Source organism: Schistocerca serialis, chromosome 9, assembly GCF_023864345.2.
Source record: "Schistocerca serialis cubense isolate TAMUIC-IGC-003099 chromosome 9, iqSchSeri2.2, whole genome shotgun sequence".
Taxonomy (NCBI): Eukaryota; Metazoa; Arthropoda; class Insecta; order Orthoptera; family Acrididae; genus Schistocerca; species Schistocerca serialis.
The window spans coordinates 424,891,154-424,906,122 of NC_064646.1; the positions used below are offsets into that span (position 1 = coordinate 424,891,154).

Genomic DNA, 14,969 nt, shown 5'->3' on the forward strand with positions numbered 1-14,969 from the left:
TTATACACAAATATCCCGCACGTCCAGGGCCTTGCTGCGATGGAGCACTTCCTTTCACGCCGATCACCTGCCACCCTACCTGAAACCTCTTTCCTCATTACCTTAGCCCAGCTTCATCCTAACTCACAACTTCTTCACTTTCAAAGACCAGACATACCAACAATTAAAGGGAACAGCCATGGGTACCAGGATGGCCCCCTCGTATGCCAACCTATTTATGGGTCACTTAGAGGAAGCCTTCTTGGTTACCCAGGCCTGCAAACCCAAAGTTTGGTACAGATTTATTGATGACATCTTCATGATCTGGACTCACAGTGAAGAAGAATCCAGAATTTCCTCTCCAACCTCAACTCCTTTGGTTCCATCAGATTCAACTGGTCCTACTCCAGATCCCATGCCACTTTCTTTGACATTGACCTCCATCTGTCCAATGGCCAGCTTCACACATCCATCCACATCAAACCCACCAACAAGCAACAGTACATCCATTATGACAACTGCCACACATTCCATATCAAACGGTACCTTCCCTACAGCCTACGTCTTCATGGCAAATGAATCTGCTCCAGTCCTGAATCCCTGAACCATTAGACCAACAACCTGAAAACAGCTTTTGCATCCCACAACTACCCTTCTGACCTGGTACAGAAGCAAATAACCAGAGCCACTTCCTCATCCCCCCAAACCCAGAACCTCCCACAGAATTACCCCAAAAGTGCCCAACTTGTGACAGGATACTTTCTGGGACTGGATCAGACACTGAATGTGGCTCTCCAGCAGGGGTACAACTTCCTCAAATCCTGCCCTGAAATGAGATTCATCCTTCATGAAATCCTCCCCACTCCACCAAGAGTGCCTTTCTGCCGTCCACCTAACCTTCGTAACCTCTTGGTTCATCCCTATGAAATCCCCAAACCACCTTCCCTACCCTCTGGCTCCTACCCTTGTAACTGCCCCTGGTGTAAAACCTGTCCCATGCACCCTCCCACCACCACCAGTCCTGTAACCAGGAAGGTTTACACGATCAAAGGCAGAGGCACGTGTGAAAGCACCCACGTGATTTACCAACTGACCTGCCTACACTGTGAAGCTTTCTATGTGGGAATGACCAGCAACAAACCGTCCATTAGCATGAATGGACACAGGCAGACAGTGTTTGTTGGTAATGAGGATCACCCTGTGGCTAAACATGCCTTGGTGCACGGCCAGCACATCTTGGTACAGTGTTACACCATCTGGGTTATCTGGATACTTTCCACTGACACCAACCTATCAGAACTCCTTAGATGGGAACTTGCCCTTCAATATATCCTCTCTTCCCATTACCCACCAGGCCTCAGCCTCCGCTAATTTCAAGTTGCCACTGCTCGTACCTCAGCTGTCATTCAATAACATCTTTGCCTCTGTACTTCTGCCTCAACTGACATCTCTGCACAAACTCTTTGCCTTTACACATGTCAGCTTGTGTCTGTATATGTGCGGATGGATATGTGTGTGTGTGCGAGTGTATAACTGTCCCTTTCCCCCCCCCTCCCCCCCCCTAAGGTAAGTCTTTCCGCTCCTGGGATTGGAATGACTCCTTACCCTCTCCCTTAAAACCCACATCCTTTCGTCTTCCCTCTTTCCTGATGAAGCAACCGTGGGTTGCGAAAGCTTGAACTTTGTGTGTGTGTTTGTGTTTCTTATTGTCTCTATCAACATACCAACGTTTTCATTTGGTAAGTCACAGAATCTTTGTTGTTAGATATATTATTTGTAGTCAGCAATACACAAAGGCAATAATCATTTTTACTTTTTTTAAAATATTGACATTTTAAAATATCACCCAAGCAATCACACCACACTCTAGGACTATCCCTCAAGCCATATAATGCCCCAAATAACTTTAAAATTCTATGTGTTTTAACATTGTACCCAGGAAATTGCTTCACATGAGTTTATGAGAAGACTTTACCGTTAATAAATGTAGTCTGCACATCCATTTTTCCTATGGTTAAACCCATGTTTTATTTTCATTTAAACTTTCAATTTCCTTATCCATTGCTTGTTTCCCAGTTTCTGTTTCATTATTATTCAGTACCTCCCCAAAATTTTCTGAACTATCAGCAACACAGAAGTTTTCATAGCTCTTGTTCCTGCTTTTTTTCCCTTTCTTCCATTTGCCCATTTATTGAGTCACTATCTATGCTTTTGCCCTCAGAATCACTACAATGCTCACTCCCTGAATCAAGGTTCTTAATATCCATGCATCTGATGCCATTTTCCTCAACATCAACATGTTTTGCAATGATAACTTTGTTGTTATCCAACTTCACTGTACCCTACTAAAATTCCCAATTCTGTTTTATGACCCCACTTTGACATTATCAGCTGTTGTGGCTCACATACAAAAACCCTGCTTTCACACAGTTTTAAATGTTTTAGTACTATGTTTCTTCCAAACCAGTATCTCATAGGGACTTAACCTTTCAAAAATGTTAGCTCAAGTTCTGTTCTTAAGTAACACCACTGCACAAAGTAATTCAGGTCAAAATCTTCTATCTACTTTCGCTTCAGCTAATAGGCATCTTGTAGTATCCATAACTGACCTGTTGTATCTGTCAGCTGAACCTGTATATTCATGTACATAGGGAGGATATGCTTTTAAAATGATTCATTTCTGTCTTGGTAACATCTGAATTTAAATATTCTTTCCCACTGTCAAATCTCAATTCCTTAATAGTTTCCCAAGTTAAATTTTCAGTTTCATCAACATATTCTACATAATAATCATAAACTTTATTTTTAGATTTGATACTGTAGACTCTAGCTGCTTTATTATAACCATCAATAAAAGTGAGAAAATGTCTTTCCCCATGCAAACAATGAGTTGAGTAAGGCCCATTCAAATCAGGGGATAATCTCTAATGTTTCTTTTGCTTTGCTTCTATTGTTTTCGAAAGATAAATCTCATCCTCAGCATTCTATTGATGACTGCCACTTGAACCATTATGTTTACTCTGACCACATGACAAGTTGTTGTCCCCTCCATACTGATCAGTTTGCCCATGTTGCAACTGCTGCTACTACCTCCTAGATGATGTCTGCCACATGTTCATGAATCTATGTTTGTTCCTGACTGTGACAGTCCCTCTTGAAATGTCCTGGTTTGCCACATATGTAACATAACTTCTCCTGGTAGCTTGTACCAGCATTCTTTTCAGCATGAAATGCTTAGCATTTCACACTTTCACTTCCATCTTTGCCTTTTAAATCCAACCACTGTAGCTTAAGAATATTAACCTCAGTTTGTTCAACTTTTTTCTGCACACAATTTGTAGTGCTGTTGATTTTTTGTAGCATTATTGGTCAATTTTCTTCTTATTATTTCCAATTGAGTTTCCTTATTGCTCATCAATGTTTGGGATTGCTCCATACATGTAGTTGATAGCAGTCAGATTCTCTTCATCCTTTGTCGACGCTTGTTTCCACTCTTGAAGCCACCGTATAGCATTTCTTCATTTTCAGATACATTTCCATTCACTGTTTCCATTTCCCATAGCCTTCTACATCAAACACAAGAATTTTTATGTCAGCCATATTCAATTTCACAAAACATACTTTTTTTAATAACAGTCTTCTTTTTAGTTCATAACTGATCACTGTATTTCTGGATGACACACTTCTTTTTCAGCATACAACCATGGAATGCTACCATTTTAAGAATATTTATTTAGAAAAAGATAAATACAAATACATTTATATTTCCTCAGTAAACACAGTCCTGGCATGAAATTAACAGATTAAATGTTGTGCAGTAAAATTATAATACTCATTGTTGAGATCAACACTATCAATATAAATGTACAACATTTGAATAATACTTATTTATTTATTGTTGTTCACGTAGATCATATAATTTGTACAGCAAAGCACAACAAGTTATAGGACAAATCAATATTGAAAATTATGTTAAGACAGTGTATGATAAGAGATGACGGTAGTGGTACATAACTCACATAGCAGAATACATAAAGGATATACAGGCAAAATATTAAAAAGGTGGTGTGACATGAGAGATGACAGTGGTGGTAGATATGGAAATACATATAAGAGGTACAGACAGAATGTGAATACCACACAATAATTAAGTTGTAACAGCTTATTAGAAGTAATTAATATTTTGTTTCAAGAAATTCATGTACGGAATAGAAACAGTGATTAAGTAGTAATTCCTTTAATTTAATTCTCATTATTTTTTTACTTTTTGCTTGTTTTTGTGTCTGTTGGGGGGTGGTTGTATATTTTAATGCCCATACACTTAACCCCATTCACATACAATTTTGTGTGTTGAGCTATAATTTGTAATTGGGTTTTTTCTGGTGTCATGTGTGTGTTGGTCTTCATGTCTGTGGAGGGATTCCAAGTGTTGTACTGTAAAGCAAGCTATTTCCATTATATAGAGGCATGGCAGTGACAGGATTTTTAACTGTTGAAACAGTGGGTTACTGTGTTCAGTTCTTTTTTTACATTTCATTCTTCTTACCACTTGTTTTTGTAACTTGAAAATTATGAGAGAATCAGAGCTGTTTCCCCAGAAGATTAGGCCATAGCTCAAGACAGATTCAAACATTGCTTGGTACACCAGCTTCAAGGTATCTACACTATTGTATCTTTTAATTATCTTAATAGATAACGAGCTTTATTAAAGCTTTTGTGACAGTGCCTCAATACGTGGTTTCCAATTTACAGTGTTATTGATGGTAAGTCCAAGAAATCTGGTGTCCTGCCCGTTTGTAATGTCATCTTTGCCGATAACTATAACTGCCTTGAAGGGAGTAAGATTTTGTCTAGTGTGAAAGTTCATACTTACAGTTTTTTGACTATTTGCTTCAAACCAAGATTGTAATTGACAGTAGTTTCATTGACTTCATCTTGCAATGTGTCGCCTCTACTGGTTATCAGGATTTTTGTGTTGTCGACATACAGAAAGGAGCTGGCATTTGGTACGTGTTCTGAAAAACAGGGCCAAGAACAGATCCCTGAGGGACGTCATTTATTGTATGTAGTGTATCCGACGTGCAGTGCCTGGATGTCTTTGATTTTCTTATTTCTACATATTGCTTCTTTCACTAAGGTAGCTACACAACCAATTGTGGGCTACACCTCTATCCAATACTTCTGGAGTTTCATAAGAAGGAGCTTGCGGTCAACCATATCAAATGCATTAGACTGATCAAGAAATATACCAACAGCAGGCTGTTTATGGTCAACAAAACTTACTTTTCTAGATATGCATACAAAGCATGTGTGGTGGACCTATTTTTCCAAAATCCTTGTTGGGAAGATGTGATTATGTTGTTACAATTTAAAAATATTTCTAATCTGATTGACATACAGTATTCAAATACTTTTGAGAAAGTAGACAGTACAGCAATTGGCCTATAGTCTGCTATGTCCGTTTTCTCTCCCTTCTTGTATAGAGATATAATTTTAGCTGGTTTGGAAATTTTCTTTCTAGAAACGAAGTATTTATATTTGACAGGGGCCCACTGATGTAATTTGAACACTTATGAAGTAAGAAGCAGGGTATCATATCATGCCCTGCAGAATAAATCTGTTTAACTCTTTTTTTAATAATATCTTCAATTTTATATGGCATTGTAGCAGATAGGAAAAAGGAGTTCAGAGGCATATTGTTTTTGAGAAGAGAGTGTACAGTGTTTGGAGAGTTAGTCAGAAGAAGAGAAGATGCAGTATTTGAAGAGTTGGTTAAGCAGTATGTGGAAATTTCTGAAAAGTAGCTGTTAAATTTACTGGCAATTTTATGTTCATTTTCAGTCTTTTGTCCTTCTATATTTAGTGTGATTTTATCCTCTATCCTTAAATTTCTGATAGTCTGTTCATTTACTATACCCCAGATGGTCTTGCATTTGTTGGATGAGCACCTGATTGCTTTATCATTATGAGCTTTCTTAGCCCATTTGATAACTCTCCTTTGTGTGCTTTTGTAATTTCTATAGTATACCTTGAACTCTTTGGATTTTCCCCTGTCCAGTTTGCCAAGTCTGTGCAGCAGTAGTTGAAGAAGTAAGTACGTCTAACAAATATCTGGTAAAGTTTAATGTCAGAAATTGCATCTTGAACATCATCTATTTTTTAACTTCTCTCAATTTTTTTCATTTTGTTTTTACTTAGAAGAAATTTCATCACTGAATTGGCATCACCTAAATATAACTATATTATTAATTCCTATTGCCATGCAAACAAAAACATAACTGAAATGTGTTCCTAATTTTCTGAAGTCTCACCTGAAAGATGGTAACAATAATGAGAGAAAAAATAGCGCATGCTGAGGCAAAGAATTTCTGTGATGAAGATTGTGCTGAATTTCCACAGCCAATAAGTATAAATTTCTGTATCTCTTGTAGAACACTTTCATAATGGATTCTGGTTGTTAGTAGTGACCAGACAACTGCAGATAAGATATAGCAGCCAGCAACAGAGAACCATACCTGAAATAAATTGTATTTATTAGCAAAATGAATACATTGATTCATTTTATTTGTTCACTCATTATAATTCATTTATCCCACCAAGAAATGTAGCCTTTGTGGATACAGAAAGAGTCAGTATACAATAATAAGTTGAAGCAGTCATTCAACGTTACTCCAGTAAAATGTAGTAACTATAAATTATGATTAACTGTAATCCACTTACATTTTTAATGGTGTAAAATCATTAATTTGTGTGAATCTATTTAACTGATGTGCAAATTAAAAAATGTATAAATTTCAGCTTTTTACTCATTCTTGTTAACCATGTCACTCAGGCTCTGTGGAAAGAACATTAGCACAAGTCATTTCTGAATGTTATCTATTATGCATTCTTACTTCTCTGATGAGTTCCATATATTGCAGAATGCTTTTACTACCATATACAATCATCTGTGTCTACCTATTTCTATAATGTTGTCTAAAATTCTAGTCTCAAGCACCAATATTATGGATCCATCTGGATGAGTTGCCACTAGTGATAGTCCTGAGGAGATCCCCAAGAACATTTCATTTCTACAACAGACCTTGAGAGAATCTTGTAATGGGACACATTACTCTAACATTATCTTTCTTTATAGAACTAGCCAATACAGGGATATTTTAAAACCTTATATAAGTGAACATTATCTCGGCTGTTTCACTGAAAGAATTTCATATGATTTTGCATACAGTCTGTTGTATTTCAGGCTAAAATGTATAAAAAGAAAGTAATTTGTTACAATCAATATTTACTACCTCTGTTTGTACGGCTAAAATCACTCTTCTTTTGGAAACATTTGAAATTATGAACTATCTGACATACTTAAAATTCATATTATTAATTGCACAACCTTTATTCCTGGATTTATTTATAAAATAATGGTTTAACTTGGTGAAGAGTCTTCTTTTGCCAGTAAAGTTTGTAAACTCATTTGTTTTGTAAACTCTTTGGAATGTTGTCAGGACCACAGCATCACAGCATGAGTAGAGAGTAGTGGGCATGCCTCTGATGGAATTGGATGTGTTTTTAATTTTGGCAATAGCAATGTAATTATTGTTTCTATGGATATAGAGATTATAAAGTCAGTGTGATATAGACAAATGGGATAAAATAAACAATCACAGAAACATAAATTACTTCATCAGTTATCACATCAACTGGAACCCATAAAGTCGAAATTTCACCCTCAAGGAAGTACCCCTAGATGCGAGAACTGCAGCCAACAATGAGAAAATGATGATAAGTAAAAAAATTGAAACTTCCTGGCAGGTCAAAAATGTGTGCCGGACCAAGACTTGAACTTGGGACCTTTGCCTTTTGCGGACAAGTGCTCTACCATCTGAGCTACCCAAGCACGGCTCATGCCCCATCCTGACAGCTTTACTTCAACCAGTACCTCATCTCCTACCTTCCAAACTTCACAGAAGCTCTCCTGTGAAACTTGCAGAACTAACACTCCTGGAAGTAAAATAAGTATTTTGTACATCTTACTCCTTTCAAATCTTTTGAAACAAAGCTATTAATCTTTTTGAAGAGACTGAAAAATATATTGGTGATGTGTGTGAGAGTAAGATTACAATTACAGGCATCATTTGCAATCACTTGACTGATAATGAAGTCTTGTCTGTTGCAGAAGAAGAAAGGACAGTGATTTGTGTCAGTTGCAGTTTATTTGAAACTCCAGTCACTCAAAGAAAGAAGACCAAGACCTACCCAACAAAGTCATATCCACAGTGACAAGATATCATCAACAATGACAGACCGGATCAATTAAAGGAGGACTTCTTTTTTTTTTCTTTTTTTTTTTTGACTGATGTGATTGCCAGGAAAATGAATAGAGATGAGGGTAGTAGTGATGAAGTGAAAGCTGTAGCACCCAGCCAGGACATGTTTGAACCAAATGAAAGTGTAGTCAGCAAAGAAACTGTGAAAACCAGTACTCTGAAAGAGTTTTGTAAGTGTCAATTTAAGAAGTTAACAAACCACTTGATGAAATGACTTTGACTGATGCACTAAAAAGGAGATGACCAGAAAGGTTTAGTACATGGACCTTGAACAATTTTTATGATATGTTAACAGGCTAGACAGGGCAGTAGAAAAAAGCATGTACCATAATAACTGAAATTATAGAGATCAAAATGGTAATAATTACAGAAACAGGTATGTTGATAACTTCTGTCATGTTCAAAATGGTAACAGAGACAGAAATTTTAAACATTACCAAAATAGGAATAATGGAGATAACCATGGGCAATATAATAGGAGGAAGATTCACAAAGGCAACTATTCAGGAAACAGTGGTCTGCCTCAATGAAGGTTCCCAGTTTTGGGGCAAGGAAACACAACTAGTACAGGACAACCAATTTACATGTACATTTAGACAATAACAAGGTATTAATAATGCAGCATAGATATCTGAAGTTGAACAGAAAGAACATTGGACTTCTCGTTTATGTTTTGATCAAAAGTTTTTGAATAATATGTTTAAATATAATGGTGTAGGCACTAACCACAAACCAGAAATTGACTGAGGGAAATGGTGAAAAAACAGGGGGATAGGGAAAACAGATACATGACGATGAAGGTAGATTTTCTAAGTTTGAAGTAGGAGATCTTGTGTTGGTGAAACCAAAGAGGAATCTAAGGTGTTGATAGACATCATTTTTTTCCATTGTCATTAATTTAGTACATAAACTGACATAGTTTCTAGGATTTTATTTTATCCGTTGACTGAGTTTAAATCTTTCTGTAGATTCATAAGACTACTGAACTGTGTTTTGTTTTCTGGAATTAAGTATTTGAGTTGATGTGATTTTTGAAGTTGTATCTTATGTATTGATTGAGTTAAAATCTATGATATGCTAAATAATTATGTTCTGTAACAGATTTGTGTATTAGACTAAATATATAAACGTCATGAGACCAAATGAGTAGAGCTTTTTACAGTTCTGAAATAGAACAATATTCATAACTTGCACTTCAAAGATTAGGAATAGAATCTGGGCATATCTGTGTGCATTACCTTATTAGTTCGTTTTTTTCATTGCTTTTCACTTTGTTCATTAATGTTTCTTATGTGATGTGAAGAAGGTATTGAAAAACATATTTAGTACACAAAAGAATGTTTCAGCATTTGATGTGAATGCTAGACAGGAAATTACCTATCCACTGGAAGTTGTCATGAGAACTCTCTCTAATGAGGGAGCTGAAAGATATGCTTGCAAGAGATTGTGGGTACTGGGTAATGTAACCAAGCATCTGTCACATGTTTGTGTGTGCAGGTTTAAAATCAGCTGCAGTAAAAAAGGAGATGCAGTGGTCTAGCAACACTGACAAGAACCTGTCAGACAATCCATAGATATGTTTGTGATTGTGTAAGGAAGAACCATGGAAACTATATGCAGCTCCATGTGTATTGTGTCATTGGCTATTGTTATAAAACAAGAACAGTTGAAAAAGTACTCTTGTAGGATCTTGACTCAGCCTTGGTAGAGGCAAGATGTATTTTCTGATTCATTTTAAGAAAGTAATGGTAGTCAAGCCAACTTTCTTTTAACTGTAACTCATTTTGTTTCTAATAGTACTTACAGAAAGTTACATATGTATGTCGAAAGTGAGAATTATATTGTGCATGAAAGTCAAATACATTGTTGATTTAAGAAATGTAAAGTTTGTATGTCTACTTTCACGCATTAAGTTTTGAGAATGTTAGAACATGGCAACCTGTGTGAAAGGACTGAAAAAATAGGAACTATCTGTCAAAAATGAGAAAAGAAGCTCTTGTGTGTTGCCATAGCAATCAGGCATAAAAAGACAAAGGATTTATTCTGAGACATTGGAATATGTTCAAGTATCCAATGGATCAAAATTTGAATGAAAAATGATGAAGAGATGAAAATTTTATGACAACAAGACATCAAAGAAGATTTCATCGTATTTGTGTAAGAAGAAGTATGCATAAAACACTTCAGCCAAGAAGATCCTGTGCAGGGAGTATACAGCTCTCACACACACTGTGAGGGTGCAGGCATGGAAACCAACATACATCTGATGGCGCCTGCACCAGCTGCTGTTCACCGGTGCTGACCTGCCTCCACATCCACTCACCTTTGCAACGAGAATTCTACGGGTGAGCATGAAACAAAACTTCATCACTTTAGTACAAAGTGCTACAAAATCCCTTGAGTGAACTTTTATTTGTGCAATTATCATATTTAAAGTTAGATTTATATGATTACAAGAGCTAAAGCATTTAAAAGTATGGAAAATTTACAACAAGTTGGGGAAACTCAGCAACTGGCTATGGCCATGAAAGTTGGCAAAGAAGTACTTGACTGGGCTGAGTTGATAAATTTAATCAAAGCACAGAGTTTGCAATTAAATGCTCAAAGTGTGAATCTAAGTCAATTACATACCCAGAGTGGAACTTCAAATGCCAAAGTAGACATTGAAAGTAAAGAATTTAGTAATCTATGCAAAGGCATGGGTGCTTTGATAACTGGATTCAATGCTATAAGTCATAAAGTACAGAATTTAAAAGTATATCTAAAGAATGAGTTGACAAACTCTTTGAGTAGTCACGTAAATCATATGTTTACCGACATAAGTCAGAAACATAATGACAATTTTAAATATTTATCAAAAAGGTTAGAACTTGACATTGAGAACAAATGTAATAATGTAGAATCAGAACTTATTTACAAGTTAGGATCTTTTGAAAATGTGTACAATATTAAATACAATGCTGTAAGACAAGTAGTGGATACTTTGAAAGAGAGGGTAGATAATCATAATGAGTTAATGCCATTACAGGTGTGAGTACATGAGTAGATAATGTAGGATGGAGTTTCAAAGAGAAAATAGCCAACTCTCATATTATAAATGTAATTAGTTTGGAGGAGCAATTTGGTGAAATTATAGTTCAAAAAGTTACCGAGAGAATAACATCTGGGATCATATTATTGCCTATTCCTTCTTCTGAACTCACTGATACCAGGAAGGGTATAGAAGACCTGAGGAAAGAATTTATGCAGATTCAAGACATAGTAGAGGTAAGTGTAACTTCACCTAATTTGGTATTAACTAGTGAAGTGGTGAATGATTTGCAATGGGGAGCTAATTCAGGGTTATCTAGACAAATCCCTAAGTTTAAGCCAGATGGAGGTGTACATCTGACCCATTTCTTAAAAAGGTTTAAACAAGCATTACCAAAAAATTGTGAAGATTCTAAGAAAATTGAATTTGCTGTGGGGTACCTTCTAGGGAAAGCCTCAGAATGGGGTACAGTAAATACTGAGAATTTTTCTTCTTGGGAAGACTTTCAAAAGAAATTTAAAGAGAGATACTGGTTTACCAGTGCTCAAGAAAATCAGATCTATGGGATCCAAAATATAATAATACTTAGGGAGGGGACCCAGGTGGAGTCATCTACCCCACAGGGACGTTAACATTCCAAGTTAATGAGCGCATTAATGACCATTGGATCCCAAGTTGTTTTTGGTGTTTTTTCCAAATAGTTTCCTGCACCGAATTCCTTTAAAATCTAGAACTATTCTGTAATCTTATTGCTTAAAAAACTGGATATGACTATGAAATAGAGAACAACTTAAGAGAATCACAGAAAAAAGTGATGCCTATGAAAAATAAACTAAACAGAGTTATATTTGTGTAGAATCTAGTATGATGTGACTAATAGAACAATTGTTATACCATAAAGATTTTCTATTTTGTTTAGAGTATTTTATACCTTTTATGAGATGTGATATTGATGGGAGGGTTTGCACAAATTTTGAATGGGGTGGGTACTGCAGCTGAAAGCTTGATTTACAAGAAGAGATATATCATGACTAACACAAAACACACATCAAACAACCCTCAAAAACAAGTGTGCCTGATTCTTCTTCATTTGCATTTCCATAGGATTGCTAGGATTTTCTTTGGGGACCTCAAAGGGTTAAGATGAGACAAGTCTGTTCTGTAGGAGACAATTTAAAACCAAACCTTTTCCAGCGTCTCACTCAAGTACCTGAGAGATAGGGATCCTGAGGAAGGGAGGTGGGAAGGGTTTCCTGTCTTTTGGGCTATCTTCTTTCTCCTCTTCTTCAGTTATACCATATCCCACATCTATTTTTTCCTTTCTTACTTCTCATCTTGAGGACCTGTCTATCATTTCCCTCTTTCCATATTCATAAACTTATATTGCTGAAGTCCTTCCTTATTTCCATTGTTACTACTAACCTACATCTTACCTTTAGATAAGGAGCCCAAAGAATCAGACAAACAAACACAGATCAGCTTCTACACAACTTCTATGCAAACATTAAATTATATAAGACAAAACCTGTCACAATGTGAGAACTGCTAGGTGTTGTAGAGGATTATGCACACATATATGGGGTGTTATGATGGTTCTACATCAACAAGGATAGGTGCCCATACATAACGAACAACTATAAAATAGTAATGAGTAATGGATAAATAAGAAAAAGGCATGAGCAATGTCAGTGCAATAAAAACTCTGATGAACTGAAGGATAGGGGGATGTCAATCGTATATATAGACATAATATCTATTGAAAGTACATAAGTTAATAAGTAGAGGAGGACTCTATGGAGTGAATGGTATATTAAAGAATGAATGCAAACTTTAAAATAGATTTATAGCTTTGCCAGAAGATACTTAATTATGGAAAGAGGAAGTGCTCTCATAAGGTCAACCCAAAAGCAAGGAATAGGTGCTGATCCTTAGAGAAGGGGACTGTACTGTGAAAAAGTCACAAACTTTATAGGAATTTTTCTGGAAAGTGTAAATTCTATGAACAAGTGGCATTATTATGTTTTGTAAAAGTAAATGAGTGTCAAAAGGACACTCATTTCACCCAGAGTTCCTCCAAGCTACAACTAATGAAAATAGTACATACTAGGAAAAGGTAGTACAAAAAGATAAGAATACAAAATAGATTACTCATGTGTCATAAACAGCTGAAGTTTTTGATTGAAAAAGGAAATTAAGAAAAGAACAAGAGTCCTCAAAATCCTTAAATATTAGTAAAGCTGACTAAAACAATGAATAAATGCTCATGTCTTAACAAGAAAGTAAAGTAAGAGAAGAGTAGAGAAAAATAAGCGAAAGATTGTGTAAGAGAGGACAGAAAATTGTTACTCAAAGGATAGATATGTATCTAATAAATATAAGTAAGAAATGTATACTTTAAGATATGAAATGTTATGAAGAGTGATATTATTTGAATAATATATGTATAAAATATCGCGTGTTCAATCTGAGGGGAGGATATGTAGTGATGCGAGAATTTCTGCATAAATATTAGAACCACTCAGCCTTCTACCAACTTGAACGCATGATATTCTAGATATAAGTGTGGAATGGTAGAATCCTACTTACTGCATGTCACATGTTTGTGTGCGCAGGTTTAAAATCAGTCGTGGGAAGAAAGTAGACGCGGCAGTCGAACGGCACCGACAAGTACCTGTCGGACAATCCCTAGATGTGTTAGTGAGTGTGTAAGGAAGAACCATGGAATCTATATACAGTTCTGTGCTTACTGTGTTATTGACTATTGTTATGTGAAACAAGAACAGTTGAAATAGAACTCTTGCAGATTCTTGAGTCAGCCTTGGTAGAGGCAAGACATATTTTCCCATTCATTTTAAGGAAGTCATAGTATCAAGCCAACTTTCTTTTAACTGTAACTCATTTTGTTTCTAAAGTGTGACAGTACAAGGTACTTACAGAATGTTACATATGCATGTTGAAAGTGAGAATTATGTTGTGCATGAAAGCCAAATACATCGTTAACTGACAAAAAGGAAAGTTTGTATGCCTACTCATTTTATAAGCAGAAAGTGATTTAGAAGTTCCTGTACCTAGCATTATTTGGCGGAGAAGAAGTCAAAAGATTTTCTGGCAACTGACTATCCAGTGAAGAAGAGTGGCTGCAAACCCCAAGTAAGTCACCTCATAAAGAAGGAAAATGTGGTTTGGGGCAATAAATCAGTATAACCCACACCAGCACTCACACTTTAAGTCATCAAACAGGGAAATGAAACCTAGTCTTCCCAAATGTGTGTCCATTCCCTTAACAACTGTGCCCTCTTGTTCAGTCCTCAGCAATAGGTAGAGGGATGTAGCTGGAGTATATGTTTATATAGTATAATCTAGTACAGAATTTTTTATTGTATCATCAGCAGTTATCTCTAACATAAATTCTGTACCTTGTCTACAAAACCTTCAGTGCACTGCAATATATATAAAGTCCAAAAATGCATGTTTTGTTGACAGCCATAGCCTGTTATGTGTTGTCTGTATTGAAACCAAAGCACTTTCAAACATACAATTGTGGAATAGATACACCTTCTGTATTACAGTTCCTTATGTACTTAATAGATGTCTTGTTGTTGTCATTTTCAATCCAGAGATTGATTTGATGCAGCTCT

General features: G+C 36.1%; 1 protein-coding gene across 1 annotated transcript in view; it reads right to left on the reverse strand.

Moving 5' to 3' along the window:
- Positions 1-14,969, reverse strand: part of LOC126419102 (uncharacterized) — a 152,099-nt gene that overhangs the window by 77,952 nt on the left and 59,178 nt on the right. The window contains exon 5 of the mRNA XM_050086199.1: positions 6,291-6,494. Within this exon, the coding sequence (XP_049942156.1) occupies positions 6,291-6,494 (204 nt within the window). The remainder of the gene's footprint in view (positions 1-6,290; positions 6,495-14,969) is intronic.